Source organism: Opisthorchis viverrini (assembly GCF_000715545.1).
Source record: "Opisthorchis viverrini unplaced genomic scaffold opera_v5_16, whole genome shotgun sequence".
In the NCBI taxonomy this organism is placed as follows: Eukaryota; Metazoa; Platyhelminthes; class Trematoda; order Opisthorchiida; family Opisthorchiidae; genus Opisthorchis; species Opisthorchis viverrini.
The window spans coordinates 2,342,691-2,364,145 of record NW_008751672.1 but is presented as its reverse complement, the minus strand read 5'-3'; the positions used below and the strand labels follow the sequence as shown (position 1 = coordinate 2,364,145).

At 44.4% G+C, this 21,455-nt stretch overlaps 1 protein-coding gene across 1 annotated transcript in view; it reads right to left on the bottom strand.

Annotated features, from left to right (window-relative positions):
* T265_01516 (hypothetical protein) overlaps positions 1-21,455 on the bottom strand; it is a gene marked incomplete at both ends in the record, with an annotated part of 59,480 nt that overhangs the window by 32,705 nt on the left and 5,320 nt on the right. The window contains 5 exons of the mRNA XM_009165557.1: positions 253-317; positions 11,856-11,975; positions 13,529-13,643; positions 15,416-15,539; positions 20,129-20,602. Coding sequence (XP_009163821.1) covers positions 253-317; positions 11,856-11,975; positions 13,529-13,643; positions 15,416-15,539; positions 20,129-20,602 — 898 coding nt within the window. The remainder of the gene's footprint in view (positions 1-252; positions 318-11,855; positions 11,976-13,528; positions 13,644-15,415; positions 15,540-20,128; positions 20,603-21,455) is intronic.

The window sequence follows — 21,455 nt, the reverse complement described above, 5'->3', positions numbered from 1 at the left end:
GGAAAGCGTACTCCAGCATGAGGGTCGCTCTCTCAAGGAGAACCGCTACACATTGCCGCGAAAGATTACTCAACTGCCAGTGAAATGTGCTTGTGTCTTGTAAAACCAACCAACACTCATGATCAGCCCGTCTGTATAAGTTTCCCAGAATGTCCAGGAAAACAGTTGGAAAACGGTTACCAGCAAAATCAACTTATAGATGAAGTGACTTATCCCTAACACATTCAAACCATCGTAACCGCGGGCACTTACCCACAATTGCGCTGTTATCCATTGACAAATACCGCTTCCAGTAGAGATCGGCCTTGTCTCGATCACTGTTTTTAGGAAAAGGGTACGTAATAGAGAGAAGAGGCTTAGTTATCAGCAAGACAGAAGCAAACGCGTTCGAAAGAGTGCAAAAAAATCATTTACATGAAGAGGACCGAAGAACGGAGATACGAAAGTAATTGCTGGGATACGCGAGTCACTTGAATGATTGCCTGAACACCAATCAGTTGGAGTTCGAATCGAATTCATGGGTCGGAAGAGTTGAGGCCGTTGTTGCATTTCTTTAAAGCCTTGTAGTTGTGGTTTACTTGGTTAATTTGGAGGTACAAATGTCGGTAGGACAAAAAAATGAGCTGACCTCTAACTTTAATCGGGTACATTAAAACAGCACATGTGCTTGGTAGCATATACGATTCATTCATACTACTTCCAGTAGAATATGTGGAAAGATCCGACACGAACTGTTGTTTGGTGCCATTTAGGTACCAGAACACTGTACTGTTTGAGGATTCAGTCCAGAATGGTCGGTAGTTTCGGTAATATTTTTCAAACGTACGCGCAAAAATACGGTGATAAGTCACTAAAAAAATCGTCCAGCTGTAGCACCCTTTTCGTGTCTAGTTGCCACGCCACACGAAGAAGGTATGAGGGCTGGGATACTGCCAGGTTGCCCAAACCTAGACAGGGGAAGTCGAGTGGCAGAGGTCGGGTTCGAACCACGGACCTTCCGGTCAGCAAATTTGCGCTCTAACCACTTGGTCCATCTCGCCCCTGATAAGTCACTATTCGGGGACCAGTGACCCATGGATGGAATTGACTGAACTATTCCTTGTAACGGTGAAAACACTGACTGAAGATATCGCGATCACTACGTCTTGTTCAGTATTCAAGTTTCTTTCAGGCTATTGACGAAGTCAGGGGACGCGTACCCAATCGCGGTCTACATAATGAGTGGAGTGATACGGAATTAGAACGATGCGGGTGGTCGGTTTGGCAACTACCACTCAGTTCATATTGAATAATGGTGAAGCAAACAAAAAAATGAAAATCATGTTCCCAGAAGGGACTTTTTCGCAATGCAAAACAAAAGAACATCACCGACAAAAACTTTGGGACCTTATGTTGCCAGGAAAAAACACATCTTCACAATGGTGGAACATCAGAAGGCTATCAGTGGGAAAACGGTGGGTATGTGGATATAGAAAAGGTGAAAATTTGAGATATTCCGCTAGGAATCTCAACCCTTGTTCTCTTACAAAAAAGTCAGCTGAATCGAGGAAGGACCTCAAGTACATTGAACTTCCTATTACTATTTTTGGGTTTTTAACAAGACATCATTAAGCCTCCGGAATCTAAATAACAGATTGTCATCAGTAATCACTCAACAGAGCACGCAAACAAGTGCTAAAGCCAACCTTTCTTTGTGCGAAATTAGGGATGATAAGGCGATCACATTAACTCATCCGTTCTCAAGAAACACATCTCTCAGTACTGGTCAGTCTAGACATACGAGTGTTTCTCAAGAAAGGGTAAACTGTCTATGGGTCAGGAAGTGCCATCTCCCAAGTGATTTCGGGAACGCGTAGCGTTGAAAAATATCAACCTTTTTGCATAGCTAGCTCAAGGTTTACAGTGCAAATCTCCAATCCGGAAACAACTTCGGTAGATGGTTCTGAAGCTGTTATTGACATTCCAGAAAAGATCCTACTTGGCGACATTTGACCTAAGTTTGCAAAAGCAGGGCTTGCACAGGTTCAGGTACAGTGTAAACTGAACGCTACTCCTGATCATTCTAGACCAGTAGGTCACGACTGGTCGCAAGGTCATGCACATGAGTGTGTGCGACTTAGGCATCACGTGTGCGTTGAAGTGTCCCTGATCAGATGTAATTCATCATCAGTTCAACGGTGGTGCTCTTCACACGCTATTCAACATTAATCAGTGGCAGTGTCAGTCACACGTGGCCAATTAGCTATCCTCACATGTTCACACGTGATCAGGAAGGTTGGAAATCTACTGAAAGACCATGAACAGCAGTCATCAGTCTATATGACAGTTGTCGGAGTGAATGGTTCAACCGTTTGGTTTTGGCAAAGGTTAACAGAGGTTAAAAAAACGTCGATCTTGAGAAGAATACCGGAAAACTGTGCCCTAAAACAGTTGCTGAGCTGCCCACCTGTACCCGGCCGAGAATCCCGGCGAGAGAAATCAGGAAGGACACGCCTTAAAGGCATGCACAGTTCAAGTATTAAGCTGGCCATAGGTGAACTAACTGTCCCGGAATTTCAAAAGCAGCGTGGTTCAGTTCGAAAGTGTAAGAAATCGGATGGAACAGGCCCGATTATTGGAAAGTGTCATGATCTCTCACGGTTTGCAGACTAAGGAACACGATCGATGGTGGGCACCTATAGGCGTTACATTGTCCAAGCACCCACAAGGAGCTTAGTTAAACAACTGCATGAAGTTTGGGTAAGAGACCGTTAAACACTCCTCTTGTACTGGCAACTTCTGTCAGTTATGCGAAAGCATGCATGAGTTCCACTCACAAAAAATGACACCCTTCACTCCGTGGGAATCTCAGTCTGTTGATGCGAAAACATGGGTCTTATTTAGATCACAAATACTGTTGTTCGCTGATTGCTGTATGCTCCATTGAATATTCGAATGTGTCTGCTCGTGATTGGTTCACCATCCGACTAGCTCTGCGGCACTTGAGAACGGTCACTCTTCGTTTGTTCGAATTCGATGACTGTCCTAAATTGGAGTATTGTCTAAAACAATGCAGCGTTGCTGATGGGGTAATCGAACGTAAGCTCGCCTTAAGTGGAAAGCTCTATCCATTTTCCGAAAACCGTTATCTCGAATCAGCATCGCTAGTGGTTAATAGTGTTTTCAGTTTGTAGAGAGCCTGGTAACCCCATAGTGCAAATACTCAGAAGTGCGATAGCTCAAACACTAGTCATCCAGAATGGTTTCATTTTAGCCAGTGAATTCGGGATGTACAGCACTACAACTCCAGGATAGCCTCGATGAAATAAATGGATCCGGTTGTATCAGAGGGAGGGCGTGCATTCGGGTGACAAACAGCTTGAGGCAAGCGACTGCCATGGGCAGCGATGAGGTCGTATTGGAGAGCCATTACGACGAGAGTCATCGTATGGGGAAATTGTGCCTGATTTATCACAGCTTCGGACGTGAACATGTTTGGAGTTGAGATATGCGTCAGTAGGCCGGGTTCTCCCAAAGCGGTTCAACAGTCCTAAGCTATATGATCAGGGTTTCTTCAGACGGCCCGGCTAAATTAGCGCACGGCAAGTTTCTTCGGGAGCGCGCACTTGATATATTTCGGTCAATAAGTAAAACCGACCGATTGTTTCCTGTAAATGCATCCAAAAGGTTCAGTTGAGTCATATTTGAGTCTCGCATTAACACCATCTAACCTTGTGCATGGGTACTTGACACCAGATACACGATGTACATCATACACGATATACGCGAAGAAACTGTGACCTTAAAAGGACCTTGGGGGTAGTACGAACCTATTAGGAACTGTCTAACAAAATTTGGCGGAGTGTACTACGTGTCCCAGTACAATTCAAACGAGCAACACAGGTCCCCAAAGAAAGGAGAATAAGTACATCAACTATGAGTACATGTACTATAGTATACTATACTATATAGTATACTGTATAACCATATATATATACACTATATATAGATGACCCGCGATATTGTTCTACGGTCTTTGGTTTCTTTACTATGATACTTTAGCACTACCTTGTATGACCTGTTTCGCTAGCATACAGTCAATGATTTCATATGTCACGGTCCCATAGTCCCTAGGAGGCGCAGTATCAGTTGATAGATTATCGGCCTTGAAGGCGTACATTATTCCCATCTGTAGCTAGAACTGCACTGCATTTGAAACAATCTACATTACAGTTGTTTTCGCGCTGGAATCAAACCGATAAATAACTATTTCTGACACTGAGGGCCACAGAGCAGATTCTTTCAGAGGAGGGGTTCGAAGCAAACGAAAAAAGTCCCCAGATTTAGGTGAAACTTGGCCGTTTGGTCAAACAAGTAAAACCACACAAGAACAAAAATCCAGCTATTTGCCAGTCTATCGATCGGTGACAGAAACGCCCACACATGCACAGTTTCCCAAAAGGACAGTAAAAGATTTCAGTACACTCCTAAGTCAGCCGATAACAGGCTGGTGTGCATGCGTGCGTGCGTGCGCGCATACACCTACGCGAAAAGAAACTGACCACGATCCAGCTCCAGCCAGAATTACTGGGTAAGCGCCTTCTATACACGGAATTCGGGTATGCGCTTACACAACAACCTAAAAAGTCCGCATGACACTCGTTGTGTTACCCCAAATTCGTGACTCAGAAAATTGATAGGTGTTCTGCTTTAAGGTTGCTTCAGTTGCCGTGTGACCAGAAGAACCAGGACCCGGTCAACAGCTCGCACTGCGCATTCGAGAGCTCTTCGATCGACTTCGACTCGTTTGTTGATGCCCAATGCGCTCACCAAAAACTACACAGAGCGCAGTACGGAGCCTAACGACGTACCGCAGTGATCAACACAAATGTCGGTATGCCGATCACACTTGATCGCTGTGCTGAACACAGAAAAAGCAGTCGGATCGTTGGTTTCAGTTAGTTAGTTCACCTAATTCCCCTTAGAATATACAACAAAATGCCCCAAATGATGTTTCTTACACTTCAATCGTCTTATGGATCCAGATTCAAACTAGCCCTTTCTTGTTCCGGAAATCACCGGTGAACACCATCCTCATTCAATAACAGGTACCTTCGTGTCCCTCTGCGATACAAGTTTGAGCACCAAAAGTGTGGCGCACACCAACCCCCACCGATCCTGTCATCTGAAACACTGTACTTCATAGAGGAACTTTATTGTTCCTATTATCATTGGTGGTAGTAGTAGTAGTAGTAGTGAAAGGAAATGCCAACTGACCGGTTACAGACCATTGGACAGGGAAGCAAAACTCTCATTTGCATCTTGTTTACAAAAACTGGATATCCATCTTCTCCTGAACGTGTTTTCTTGAACTTTCCTGGATATTCATTGACTGCAATCATTTATCGCTCAGATTCAAGCCAATGTTACAATGCGACCCCACAAATTCCGCAACAGATCTCCCCTTTTCAAAAGACGCAAAGCAAAATTCCATGAACAATACATATTACTCACGTGCCTCCCCATCAGTAGTATCACCACTACAGTAGTAGTCACAGTCAGCGACTTGTGTTTGCTTGTCATTGTGGGCTCTTTGCGTACTGATGACACTTTTATGAGTGGCACGTGGCGTTGAATGTACATTTTCGCCATTTAATCTCACACCAGACCCAGTACGGTGGACACTTCGTGCCTGATGTGCGAGTCTTGATTGTGCTAGCGCTTACCGCGCCTTGAAGAGCATTCAACATTATCGAGAAATACACTCATTTGCAAATCAATTTGGTTTTCACGGGAGATACAATTGAATCTCCCGTTTATGATGTCCTTTAACTGAATGTGCTGCACACAGGCCGCGTCATGTTTCAGTTGGCATGATATTCGAGAAATCGCAGTATATTTCCATAAAGGTTGTGCAGCACATTCAGCTGAAGGACATCATAAACGAGAGATTCAATTGAGTCTCCCGTGCAAACCAAATTGATTTGCAAATGAGTGTATTTCTCGAAAACAGTGCAATTTGGATTCAAGTAGATCATAAAGTTGACGGAAACTCGGGGACTGCGCCTACCTGATGAGCCCCAAGAAGGGCGAAACCGGTCGTGGGCTGTCGAAGAGTTTTCAGCAACCTTGTGAGAAGTTTCCCTCTCTTCGGTTGTTGGCCTTTAGACGCGTGTTTCCATACCAAAATTTTTACATACGTTGGGATTTACCTCATCTGACTGGAACTGTTGGTGGCATGAATTCGAATGAGACGTTTCTCTCTTTTATCTCATTCTCCTGTTACCCTTTCGCATCCATCGCTTGCATTCACTTTTTATGTTTGTGACCATGCTCTTCGAAAATAAATGACAGTAGTAGTGTTATTATTACCGCCACCCCCCACTGCTGCGCGAACACTGTGAGACCAAACCTACTTGGTGTCTTGCCTAAGTGATCGCTTAGGAGCGCTCTCGGTTGATGCATGTTAGCTAAGGAGGTGTTGTGGTAGTTCATCAGGACAAAGAATGACTGCAAATGCACTTAGTCCGTTGGAGAAGGAAAGCCATAATTGAACGCAAGGCAGTTAGAACCGACAATAGATCCCGGATATTTGAGCTGAGGCAAGAAGACCCTTTTCTTTTTAGGTTAGTCCGTATTCATGCATGCGATTAGGAACCTGTTGTAAGTGCACCTTGTGCTTAGCTGGTAAAGGATATGCAATGATTTGTGAGATAGACATCGAACTAAAACCTACTAAACACGGTATCCATGATTTGTCGAACTACAGCAGACGAACAGCTAACACTGAACGGAAGTCGCTTATGGCGTACCGTTTCCGATCTGTGTTCATTGTTAGCAAGTCTGGAGAGACGGGTCGGAAAAACCTATGTTGCCACCACTGAGTTAGAAAGATAGATCTTCTGAATAGGGAATGGAAATCTTTTAACCAAGCCAAGCTCCAGTGTGGTCCCGTTGACCCCATAAAGAGAGGCAATTCACGCCAGCAGCACCATGTTACAAAATTATTGACGCCACCTAACATCAACCGCCGTCTTGAAGACACTCCGACAGTCAAGAAGATTCCCACACTCAGCATACGACCTGGATAGTCACAACTCGTCCGCTTACCGAATTTAGTTAAACAATAAGCCGAGTGTGGGAAACTGGAATGCTCTCATTTCAAAATAAAAAGCAGTCGACCTTGACGACGTTTCGTACACAAAAGGAGAATACGTTTGAACAAAAAACATCTTATCATTAGTAGTACTGTTGGCAATGTTATTATTAGGATACTCGCGACTCATAACTGCATAGCTACTCAGTTCCCGAACTCATTGGACATGCCATTGTCTCCAATACTTTGCTGTATGTTCCACTTTCTCTCACCTTCTAGTGATCGACACTGTAGCAGTTAGGACCAATGTTCTCATGGTACACTGTTTATAGCTGGTAAATTGAATTATTCTATTGCTCTCAGCTCCGTCTTCTCTCCGTCTTCAAAAGAACTCGAGTATTTGGAATCCGGTCCGACTAATGTGTGCACATAATCCTGCACAGGCATTGTGAGTTAAAAAAAGCGATCAAGGAATGAGATATGACGTCAATGTATAGTTCATGTTTCACCGTTGTACCCAAAAGTGTAGTGTGTAAGGCGCGGCACACCGCAACTTCCAGACCCACTCGCATACTGGGATTAGTATAGACACGTTTGTTAATTCTCCTAAAATCCACGCTAGCTTTCTATATGCGCGATTTCAAACCATTATAGATCAGGTAATTGGTAGTCAGAGTACTGCCGAGGCATCAGACACCCAGTACCATTCGCCTCTATCATGCGCAAATTCGAGACTACCTCAGGAGCGGGTTAGTAGAAGAAAATCGTCTTAATACTATCTATATTCAGGCCAAAGCAGGGTTCGAATGATACGAATGCCAGTAAACTCCATAATTCCCCTTCGGTATGTGCCAGTGCGCGATCATCAGGAGAACGTAACACACGTACCTTCGAGTTATTTGGCTCGGCGTTGTGAACTGAATAGAGGACCATCCAAAGGATGTAAATAGGCACACCATCTCCTGAATTGCGAGGACTTCCGCGCAACCAAGTTGTCCAGGCTGAAACCTGAAGAAGCAGTCCCACAGTCTTCAACATTAGCCTTCCATATGGAGTGAAAAGACTTGACAAGTACGACAGATTTGTTTGGGCAGTCCATCTTCCGAAAGATTATCTCAAAAGCTTGCGAAATCAACTGATGGGACATGGTGACTTGTTGGGTCAACGCCGTTGGTCTTGTATTTGCCTCAGTGAGCCAGTTAAATCAACGAGGCTCCATCATCCCGGACTCCATACTATTCCTCTGGCCCATTTTTTTTTGAAATTTTCGCCAGAACACCTCATTTGATTTGCAGAGTAGACTCCATACATTCCTCTGGCCCATTTTTTTTTCAAATTTTTGCCAGAACACCTCAGTTGATTTGCAGAGTACCAACCAGGATTTTATTAACAATGGTGAAATTTGTACTGTGGTGTTATCCATCGAGTTTGAACAGCTCGGCTGGTGGCCCGTCATCTACACAGGCTGTCCCGTTTTGCAAAATTGCCATTTGTGGTTCTTTGATTGTAGGATGTTTCTTTTATATACCTTAAGGTATATGGTTCGCTTGATTTCAATCAATTCCCGATGGGTGGTTGAGCAGTGTGGAGACGTGTTTCTACGTTGCTAATACATTTTCAGTCTTTAATGTTTCAGTCTTTGGGCGATTTGGAGGTCATGAGAAAGAAAGAAAGACATTAGAAACAATAGTATCAAATCGTTCAGCTGTGGCATGCTTTCGAAGCCCAGCTGCCATGCGACTCGAAGAAGGCACGGGGGATGAGATATTGCCAGGTTGCTCAAGCCTAGACAGGGAAAGTCGGGATCGGAACCATGGACCTTCCGATCAGCAAATTCGCCCTATAACCACTGATCCACCTCTTCCCAGAGACATTGTGTTTTAAGCGCGTAAAATCCTCTCACTGTTCCAGAGGACTTTCTGGAAACTGTGATCTACGTGTGACTAGTTTTTTCACTGTGTTTCATCCACCATTCATTCTTGATCTTAGGCAAGTGTTCCTTGGAAACCCTTCTTAGCCTTGGGAATTACTCATGGGCACTGCATTCTTCCGTTGAACCGTGAACGAAATCACGGTGTCACTTTCAGCAAGACCGTTCATTCTACACTGATTTCAGTTCCATCCAGTACAGCTTCACAAATATGCATTTCTATTCAGCAACCTCTGTTGAGCTGGATCCGAGTAACACTTGAACAGCATCTTTTGAAGTTTCGTCACACCTGCTGAATCCTTCAATTTTCCGACGTCCAGCCGCACATACTGTGCTCCTGTTCCACGACAAAGCAACTTTCTAAAAGCGACGGGTTCCTTCACCTGCTCCGTGCTGGATCCAGCACTCCGCACCACTTCTGCAGGCCGAATGTCTTTGGGATCTTTTTATCGGACAGTGACATAGTTAATAAGGTATCCGTGTCTAACTTGTCTAACTTGCCGACAAGTCCAAATAGCTACTGCGGTTTTTCTGTGGGTAAACCACGTATTAGTAATTGCAAACTCCAGAGCTTAATACACAGCCATTTCGTTTATTCGTTCAACTCCAAGTGGCTCCACTATCTTACTCCAGGTTCCAGAATTTCACTGTTGGCTGGTTAAAGATCAAAACGGCCAACCTAGCGAATCAAATGTGTCGCAGATTTTCGAACGTCAAAATTCATACAGGAGGATCACTGAAAAGTCCTGATAGAACCGAATACTCCTACTCGTCATCTCTAGCCCTTACTTCTAACATGCATCAAAGATGCGCAGCTCTGTCGTAAGAATCTCTACCAAAAAATTGACGGCGTGGCGATGGGATACCACCTCGGACCACTTCTGGAAGATATCACTATGGGACATCTGTATAATACTTAACTGTATCTGGCTACATTTTATTAGCAGTTTATGTAGACTCACAGGGTGCATGAATATGAGACCAACCTAAAACAGAAGCACGTCACTTAAGAACAGTTTGGTCATTCTTCCAAGAACGACCTAGTTTTGTCGGGCAAACGCGACTTTGGCCGCCGCTAGCCTGGTATACATAGAATCTAGTGAGCGAAATCGTTTCCTGATTAGGTGACTTTTGGCTCTCTTCCTATTCATGTCCCGGAATGCAAAGAGGTTTATTTCTCTCAACTCCACTGAACGTCGCGACAACCAACGTATTTGGTAGCTTTCAAATCACCACTGTTTTAACGGTGCCTCTTACTGAACCTGTGCGGTGAAGTACTAGGGCGTGACCTTGTTCGGTAAACTTGATTGGTCTCTACACACCCAAACCGCCTTTAGCAGACACCCGGGTTTGTATTCTTTCAGACTGAGAATGTCTTTCTCTCAATCTGGTCTATGGTTTTTTTTCATTGCTTGTACCTTTCCCCACTGTATTTACCGTTCCCCTCTTCTTTTCATGGGGCTACTCAAGAAGGATTTCAGTCATGTTTCCAGATTGCAGTGGATTGTCAGGTAGAGCTTGATCGATTTTATGATAAGCATGCAACCTGATGCTTGTTAATGACGTTTTCACTCTCCTCAACAATCATCAATTACGCGACAAACCTGCATCCGCCTTCTGGTTTAGACCAAGAAACGCTGAGCTTTCAGTTTATTTATCTCCCTATGAATATAAAATTGTTCTACAATTCTGTGAGTGATACGTCATAGTTTTGTAGGCCGGAAATTCACATTGAGGCGCATAAAATTTCACTTAACTTGATGCGACAGAACATAAACGACATTTTACGTGTCTGTTGTAAGATTGTGTTGGTTAGTACCGTCCATATTCCACGTGTCCTACGGTGTGGAGGAAGCTACACTGACCGATGCAGTGATACAATGAATGACAGCAACCAACCTTCCCGGCTTGGGTAATAAACAGGGTGGAAAATTTAGCTTAGTCCACCTCACGTGACAGACCGGGAGAGGTTTGCTCGGGCAAACGACAGTCACGTGGCCACACCCATTCATTCGAGAAATCGGTAGTTGGAGGATAAAAATGCCAAAGTCGAGCAGTCGGTGGATGGTTCAACAGGTGAAATGGGCAACAGAAATTGTACCGGAAGGTTTCACTCAAAAGTTGCTAACTAGATAGAGGATGCTGGTCAACTCATTTCCAAAGAAGCCAAGACGGATAAGAGTATAAAAATTACCACCTAAACTAAGGGCTTGTTTGGCACGAAACGGATGAACACTACTCTGGCGTTATCCCGATTTGCGACTAGATTACTGTTTTAGGGAACAGTGGGTATCGACGTAGAATAGATTTCACACCTAAAGAGGGCACTCGTTAGAGAAAGTTGGATTGAAAGTTACGGGCACGTCAAATTCGTAAGGGTTGCATCAATCACCCTGGAGCGAAGAACATGTAATGGTACAAAAGGACGCGAAAATGCGTCATTTTCGAATGACTCACAGTCCATCTAACTGACAGATGGATCATCTGAAAACCATCCGTCAATCCGCTAGTACTACACCTAGAAAAAGATCATTCAGCTGAGGGGTGAGGCAATAATAACCAGTGTTGATCTCATAGCCGAACTCAACTAATGAAACCGAAGACATTAGTTGGAATTTCACCTAGGATGTATGAGATACATGACGGGTAGTCATCAATAAGGACATAATACAACCGCCAAGTACTTCCCCGCTTTCTAACATAGGCTGACTTCTTTCAACACAACAAATCGATACTGAATTCTGAGAAATATATCCAAGCAAGTGTATAACTGCAAAGCATTATGTCCATGAGAAAACTGAGATAAACAACTACTGACTAGTGAAAACGCGTTGAACCAGTAAGACTCACGCCAATTTGTCTTCCGCTGCATAATCCGGAGTAACGGGATGAGGGCGCTTTGTCACTCGATTGACTTCATTGTGTAGTCCTTCGAGAACGTAGCGTAGAAATTCTTGGGAATCTTGCTGCCTAAAATTGACCACCGAAGAAATATTGGACTAGTTTCTGTACAAGAACCAAAATAAGGCGAACCTATTTCACAGTAAGCTTCCTCTCAGCCATCATAGTGATCTCTCGGTTGGTCGGTCCAACCAAACTACCGTTTGACCTCATAGAAGGTGAAAAGGCACATCAATCGGTCTCAAAGGTCGCTTGTACCAGGCAACAGTAAGGGCTATATTGTTTTGAGGTTGCCAGACTTGGCCTCCACGGACAGATGTGAGACGCCTTCGGCTTTTGACCACCGATGTCTCAGCAACGTTGCTGTATAGAGTCAACGAATTCATAACGAGGTAAAGAGGAAACGGGTATTTGGAAAAACAAGCTCATCTGCAAATCAATTTGGTTTTCACACGAAGCTTAACTGAATCTCTCGTTTATAATATTCTTCAACTGAATGTCACAAACGAGTCTCCCGTGAAAACCAAATTGATTTGTTAATGGGTGTATTTGTCGAAATCAGTCCAATTGAGGCTCAAGTAAAACATTAGGTTGACGGAAACTCGGATACTGTACCTGCCTGATGAGCCCCAAGAAGGGCGAAATCGGTCGTAGGCTGTCGAAGAGTTTTCAGCAACCTTGTGCGTAGTTTCTTTTATGAAAACGCGTATTTGGTTGTGCAGTTGGCACTTAAGTTGTGGAAAACACCCAGCATCATCGACTAAGGTGCCTCGGTCATGTACTACATGTCTATCAAGATGAGTGGTGTTCACCGTTTCTCCTTCAGAGTGCCACAAACTGTGAGACTGACAACGTTCGAATTGGCAAAAGGGTGTGAAAGAGCTTACGGAGAGCTTAAGTATTGTTGTTGCAGTCTGCCTCCTAAGATGCGCTCCCAGTGACCCACTCTGCGCTTGGCTGGAGACTACAAAGATTGGCGGCTGATTGGTTTCAGTGGCATTCGTGTTGTGGGTTTTTTCCCCAGGTGTCCTGATTGAGCTCATGAGAGTATAAGCACCTCAGAACACTTGCAGTAGGCTAGCACCAGGTCCCACCCTCATCCACTCTTGTCTCTTTTTCTACACAATAACGCCAGCTTTATTTTCCACTAACTCGGAATTAGGCGAATCCGGTGAAGCGGTGCTGCTTTCCAACAGTACGTTCGGTGTGAACTTACTGTGGGTTACAACAGGTCTCGAGAACGTGGCATGGTGACTGAATGTGTCAACCTAGATTTAGTATATCACAGTTTGCATCAAATATGATTGCTGCAAGCCCGGATGGTGATTCATGAGTCGACACCGAAAAAACAGAGGAACAAAATCACGGTTAGGATGCGCTGTTTACAGTTGCTTTCGCTTCTTTCTGTTGACGTCGGGTTTCGACGAATTTGACCTCAAAAAGGACTCAATACATGAGTGGAGTTATAGGATCCGAGCGAAAGGTATCATTTACACATGCTGTATGGCAATACCTTATTCTCGTAACTTGGGGGAGAGCACATACGGTCTCCGGAAATATCAGCGTAAAGCGAAACACAAAAAGAAAGTCTCAGTATGCAAACATGACCGGCTGGAACTTACGAGTAACCCACGAATCGGGGCGCAAACCGCTGGATTTGTGTTTTAAATTGCATTGGACTGGTGGAAGATTCGAACATCTCTGGATCCCAAAGCTCATTCATCAAAGAGGCGTAGGCTTTAATCATACGGGAGTTGGTCGGATGGATATGAAAGGAAAACGAGATCTCGTAAGACTGATCAGAATGGAATGATGGCATGTGTATAACAAGGTAGAAATGATTAGGTGGGTTCGTAACGCACTATTCAGAACCAAAATTGTTTGTAAATGGGTGTATTTAGCTAATTTCGTGCAATTTGGTTTCAAGTAAGACATGAAGTTGACGGAAACTCGGGGGCCGCGCCTGCACGATGAGCCCCAAGAAGAGCAAAGTCGGTCGTGGGCTGCCGAAGAATTTTCAGCAACCTTATGAGTAGTGCATTACGAATACACATGTATCGCGATATCTCGAAACGTGCCTGATGCAGCACATTCATTCGCCTGGAAAAATCACGAACGAGAGATTCAGCTTGGTTCCAGGTGAGTCTCTCGCAAAACCAAATTAGTTTGCAAATGAGTGTTTTTCGCTGATTAGTGGGTTGTTTATCCCTTAGGCATGCGGTTTGAAAATAGCACCGATTCACGCTTTCATATATATGTCATATACATGAATCAGAGTGTGTTTTGCTGCACCTTTTTAAGCTGAGAGTAGTAAGATTTTACCATCTGATGTTTGACTTCTCGACGGACTAGAACCGGTTTGTCGCCTGTTGAACAGGTGTGACACAAAGCAGCTTCTTCAACTCCGAAGAACCTGCTTTCAAAAAGTGGACGAAATTTCCCATAAACGAGATGCTGCACAAAAGAGAACCCATCATAAAATCTACGGAGATTGCCTTGTCGTTGAAGCACCCTCGTCGGGCGCATGTACGTGAAAGATGGATCACGGCAAAGTCCTACGCTACATGTCCATCGCGCTGCATATGATGTCAAATCCACAGTACCTGCCTATAAGCATATTTAAGGTTAGCAAAATGCCCCCAGTACCTCAGTCGCATCGCCTCAGAGCAAGGGAATGGTCAGAGCCCCGGCCCCGAGTCCTCAAACCACGATAGCGATTGAATGTTTTTTGGCTAGTCAGGCCTAGAAACGACCTGCTCAAAGGTGAACACATTAGAATACGACATGGGAATCAGGCAGCAAACATTGGACCAAACGATGAAACTTTGGGCAGCGTCATGAAAATTAGTGACCGCATTGATTTTCTTCCGGATGTTGGCCTGCTGAAAAACTTCGGACCCCAAAAGTACATTTAAAGATGCTCCACAAGCAAATGAAGTGTGACTGAGTTGCCTTGAAATTATACGAGACCAGTAGAAAGCGAGGTTGTGTCGGAAATCGGGTTCATACAAATGGTAGATGTGGCGATTGTCCAGATAGTCTCTGAACGGTTCACCGAGCTCGAACTGTCAATATATCGACACATTGATGAGCGGTAGATTGCGCTGAACAACTTAGTGCAAAACTCCTCAGAGTAAGGACCAACAGTGAATCTTTGTGTGTACAGGGGGCTTAACTCGAAGGCTCACGCTTCTACGCTAGCTGAAGGCTAGCTGATTGGATTCCTTAACCAAGACGGCGACGATCTGTAACCAGCATCATCCAAGAAATTCTAAGAGTTCTTTCTTGCAGAAGAAGTCGCCGTTCTTACGGAACAACATCTTAGTACCTTTGGTGTGGGCTAACCGGAGAGCTCAAACCAAGACACGACGACCAGTCAAGAGCCTGTGAAGTGGATCAAATTTATATAGCTGTGGGCACTCCGTCAAATACCCTGAGAGCAAAGAAAACCGCACTCAATAGTGACAACAAAAACTTCGAAGGAACAGGTCACGTCTGTATCAACTCACCCGTAAATAGGTTTCCGCGCATAGTGCTGGATTTGTTTAGGTCATTCACGTATCGTTCGGATATGCAATATTCTAGCAACGGATGAGTGTTGCTCAAACACTGGATTATGGAGTTCATGAAACACTGAAAAAGAGTTGGGAAAGCGGGACAGAGATATGAAAACTAACTCGATAACCTTTTGGACGTGACAATCCTGGGAAAGTCTGCGTTAACCCTGCGTGCTTGAACTATGGTCAACGGAACGTAAGACGACCAACTTTTACACACCGGGCTGGACAGATACAAATGCGATTAAGGTAACATTGGTTGTTCTCTCACCTGATAAAAATTATCGATGTTGTAGAGGTACGCTACAACTGACTTCATAAGCAACAGCGTACGAAAAGAAACTGAAAATGAAGCACCAGACAGTTCTCATGAGCCTGGAAAATTAAAAGGCTTCTTCTGTAGGACTCGGTATTATTGCACCGGTAACTGCCTACAATGGATTCGCAAACCAGGAGATATCATCACCCAGTTGCACTAGTGATAATCTCCTGGCAATGAGACTTCCGGCTAGGAGACAATCTGGGCTCCATTCCACCTCCAGAGGCGAAGTGTTCTGGTTTCACAGTCGTCCGTTGCACTATCCTACACCAGCAATCCATGTTAACGTTGGACGACTAATGTCGCATTCAGGAGTGGCACACCAGCCCACCACACAAGCGACTGGATTTGAGCTGGCTTGGTAGTTTATCTAACTCGCTAGCTGGAACCCATTACAGCTGGAGGAAATAAAGTTGGATTTCATACCCGAAATTTGTCATGATTTTGGCTGTACTACAAAAAACGTTATCGCGATACTTTTATACCTGTCCGGTCGTAATGGCTAGATAACAAGGATGGATGATCAGCCTGCCGGTTGTTCCCAGCTACACACGTGCCTTAGCCACAGACATGCAAGAGACAGGTATAACTAGGGCTCATAGTCCGAATACGGCGATCTGGTCAGTGGAATTCTCGGAAAAGTATCAAAATACTTTGATACGACCAAATGTTGACTGGACTGCCGTAGAAGGCATGCGATGGGTCCTGTTTAATCAGGGTTAACACGTAAAACAACACTGGCAAGGAAAACATTTTGCCATGCCTCGAGCGTAATTCGTCGAGAAATTAGCAAAGTACACTTTGGATTTTGCGTAGTAGCAATTAGTTTACGGCACCAACCAGTATACCGTAGTAGAGTATTGGTACGACCAGCTACTGACAGAGTGGGAGAGTATAACTCGAGCTGTGAGTGCTCCGGATGTCTGGGAATATCCAAACAGGCAGAAAACCGGTGATCATGAAAACGCTTCTGAAGGTCAAGATTTCAGTGACGTAACGTTGGAGATGATAACCTCTAAGTACTCGCTTTGGATATCGGGACATCAAATCATGAGTGCTGAGCGAACAATTCTGATATTGTACAGATATTAGGTGGGTTGAAATTTTTAAATAAGGCTTTGGATCAGAACATTCGTAATGCGTCTCGTCAATGCAGCAACGGCTCTTTCTCAACCAATAAATAAATAAGACATCTGCGGAAATTTTGCATCCACTCTTGTTGGATAAGGGTGAGAAGCAATGAAAATTTTACCTCTCTGCTCACATCAGCCTTTAGACAATGATGGCCGAAGAATGAAGCAGAATAGCCTGACTATTTTATGCACACTAACGCCATGCTGATTGTGGTGAACTCTTTTCCTCACACTGAAAGACAGCTCCGTTAAGCAGCGGGAACTCGTTTCAACTCCCAATAGCGTCTGCTCTGTGCAGGCAAACTGCTCAACCATTTATCCCCTGGTTGTTCCCACAAGAAGTAGAGCTTCGGTTAGTTAGAAAATAATGGGATGAAAATATCTAAATGTGAAAGAAAATGCCCACTCTGAAGCTGATGCAACAACGTCTAGTTCAACTTTACCGAAACATCCAAGTGTCCGAAAACTGTGGCAAAAACGGAGTGAGGCGTGGCGGAAATGGTCGTTTCCTCAGAAGCCACGGATAAATATTGCTGGCCTGAGAATTCTCAAGTAGGCAGACGAGTTCATGGAAAAAACTGAACGTAAAAAATACCGGTGTCAGATTTCATGTTGTAGCCGAGCGGAATATGTGGATAGCAAACTTTTGTTCAGTCATCGCATAGAACACTGTTTGGCTGTGTGTGAATGCTACCGGACCACGCCGTGAATAGACGCTCAAATACGCTCTCACGAATTTCGCACTTTAACAGTCCAGTGATAACACTTGAAATTCGCTTCCAGATTATCCATCACGATGTGACCTACCACTACAAACGGATCCACAGAGCGTGTGCATTCAAGACGAAGTGGGGAATATGGGAAAACTCCTCCACGAGAAGACACTCGATCGAGAGGACGACTCTGTGGGCATAATTCCTCCCTTTGCTGCCTCCTCGCTCAGGGAGATAAACTTCGCAAAAGTGGGCAAGAGTCAACTTCTGGTTCGGTAAACGGTTGGCTTGTTTTCCGAAAGAGGACACCATGATGAAAGTGCTCCGCGCCATATTTTTTAGCTAGAATTCATGTATCCGTTGCATAGACAAACTGCTTGAATTGATGGATAATTAAACCTCACGCAGGCACACAGCATCGTTTGTCGAAATACCGTGCAGCTGACGTACTGATAAAACGAAGTAACGCACGGAAATTCGATATTTTTCGAATTTCGTCGCTGCATACGAACACGTTTTCGTATAATCTGTCAATCACTTGAGGAATTGCTCAAATGCCACTGAACCGGTGTATAAGCCGGTTCATTTCAGCCATTCTTCTTAGGGAGAAACAATCCTGTCATGAAGATACTTTGAATCTGTCCAAGAGAGTTCACACATTTGGCACATGTGTAAGGAAGCAAAACTGCTGTGTACAGATAGCTACATTCCAGCCGACCTAAAGAGGAGTGACGGTTAACCAAGGTGTGCTACGTTAGCGGGAAACTCATGAGACAGTAAACAGACATCACCTGAAGCTGCTACAATCAAATGTGGCCGATGACGAACGGTTCTCTCGGCATGCGGCTGTCTGTACACTCGAACTCTCCAAAAAAGGACCTTGGCGTTAAACAAACACTTTTACGTAGAAACCTGTAGCTAGCGCAGCTGTTCTCTCTTTGGAAACATCACTCCTCAGCTGCCAAAAGGCAGCTAGTCTTTTTAGAGGTACTAATTACTATTCTAAATATGCGTTTGACAACAGCACAAAGCCAAAAAACGTGAAAATTGGGAGGATATCGTTACAATAACGTACACTTACTGATAAGTGGAAAAACAACGCACCCATATATATTTGGAAACCTGAAGAGTTTGGTTGTTAAAACTCGAAGACAATAAAAACGAAATCAACGTATGCAAAACATGCCGATGGATCCAGTATTCCGAATAGTCCGACCATTCTCGATCGTTCACAGAGCTTAGACTCAGTTTGAGACTAGCAAACACATGCTAGCAACAAGAAATTAGCCTAAGGATACGGCATAACGTAAACAGTGCCGTCCACGAGACAAGTGGAACGATTAAGTGGCGGGCAAGGTAAATTAATACAAGCGTGGTGCGTGTTTAGCACTGTCCAATGACGTGGCTGGATTCATGATATCCAAATGGGACTTCATTTTACATTAACTGTCTCATGCACATTCCTAGTACCGTAAAATTTGTCCGCGACGCTAGGTAATTAGGTACTGTCAAGGTCACTTATTATTAACAAGGATAACAAGATGATTCCACCATCGATGGACGGCGAGAGCAGTTTTGTTGCCGAGCTACACTGATCGCCAAACGGATGCACATAGGCCGTCAACCGCGAGTATGAACATGGGGACTGGTAGTACATTCGTGCGGATTTTCAAACAAACATCCGGCAGTGAACTTCGCTTAACTTTTCACCAGAAACCTTCTGTAACCCAGATGTGTCATGCGTTGGACTTCTAAAGGGGTCTTATGTATGCTTCAAGCTATCGTTACAAACCTAGATACTCCGTATTCTGCCGCGCGTCACCTGCCTGCACTTTTTCACTTAGGATCGCATCATAGAAGGGTACCAAGCGTGAAGCAAAATTTAGCCACCACCACTAACAGGAGCGATCGTCAATTATTATCGGAGAAATCGTGCGAATCGATCGCTCAGCTGCAACACCCTTTCGATGCCTAGCAGCCACGCTACCCGAAGAAAGCACGAGAGCTGGGATACTGCCTGGTTGCCCAAGCCTAGACAGGGGAAGTCGAGAGGCAGAGGTTGGGTTCGAACCACGAACTTTCCGGCCAGTAGATTCGCGGTCTAATCACTTGAGCCATCGTCAGCAACAGTTTACAAGTTGTAAGCAATAATTCATTTTGACAATCGAATTTCCTATGAATGAAATTTTCTCACAGCAGTGCTGTTTAGCTCTCTGCTGTGCAAACTACGTAACCTTTGTACGAAATACTGAGAATACCCATACTGCAGACCTTGACGTGATATACAAGGCTGAAAAGAACGGAGCGCAAAACGCAAGGCGCTAGGACCTTCGGAAACACTCTGGAGAACCTAATGTATGCGAGAATGAAACCGTTAATTACGGATGTGAAACAGTACACAAACTACCAATCAGAGTTTGAGTTAGCAAACGCTGACCAAAGTCGTACGTGTGTATATCTAGTCCTAAATTCACCTAAAGAATGAAAAAATCAGGCTTACCGTGTTTCCCAAATTGTTCAATCCAACCAGTCCGCCATTGGGATGAACACAGTGATTTCCGGTTTGGATAGGTTTTGCGGGAAAAGTTGACGACGGGCTGGTGCGTGATACATTAGACCACCGGGGAGCACTGCTGTTGTTACTACTGTTGCTTGTCTCTGTTGAACTGCAAGGTTCGGATGACAGGTGATTTAAGTGCGCTGTAGAGGAAGGGAGCTCATCGCAGATCGACAGCGCAGACTCAGCTGCTGATGACTGGCCCTCACCGCCTTTGCAACCAGACGAGGACCACTTTGTCCTAGCGGCCACCGGAGGAGGGGACGTTGGCGGAGTTGCATTATAATGATTGTCGTTGAGATTCAGTGTGGCCAGTTCGGATGACGCCGTACGGTCAATTTTCGATCTTAGGTCTCTTTGATCTTCAACCGAGCGCGTGGTCAAATACTTGGAAAAGTCCAGTGAGCAGTTCGAAGACTAAAAGGAGTAAAAATAGACCCAGTGTTAACAATCAGTCTCGCGGGAGATTGAGATATGAACGGTGATGTGGGGGGCAGTTAGCAGCAACAATGGAGGAAATGATTGGTTGGTATGTTCTAGGTAGTTAAAAGAGTATGAACATGGATGTGTGAGATAAGCACCAAGAGACCACGCCAATGGCAGGGAACACAACACCAGATTCAAGCATGAGAAGTTAGTAACGAAAAGCTGGCATTGTTTGAAGTACCAAACATAGTGATGAACAGCTAGATAGCTTCTGAAAGTCAATCTAGCTGATAATGTGAGCTTTCTTTCGCTATGTGTCACCCTTTATGATACGTTACCGAAGGCAAAAAACGACTCAGACTTAGGGTGAATGAGGGCAACAACGGATCCGTTTAAACTCAAATAATTGTCTCAAGCAAAAACTGAGCACAACAGTCTAGATTACCGCTGCGAAAATGTGTCTGGAGCATTAAATAGAGGGTGTCCGTTTCCATTGCCCCTGTCTAGGTCTGGGCAACCTAACATTACGTCATCAGTCGTGCTTTCCTTCGAGTTGCACGGCAGTTTTGCTGTAAGGAGGATCAAAGCTGAGTGACCACTATTTTTTACCGTTTAGAGACATAGAATACTCCTATCTGTCATAGTTACCATAAAGTTAACACAATGGGGTGAGAGTCAAGAGATGGCCGTAGCGTAACAAGAGGGATGTATAGCGTATAAATAATCGCTGGATGCTACTACACACATTATTCTGATAATTTTTATGGCCGCATGAGATTTTTGCTATTCTGCATCATGAATGAATCCGTAGTTCTAACGAAATAATACGTTCTTCCTTCTTATT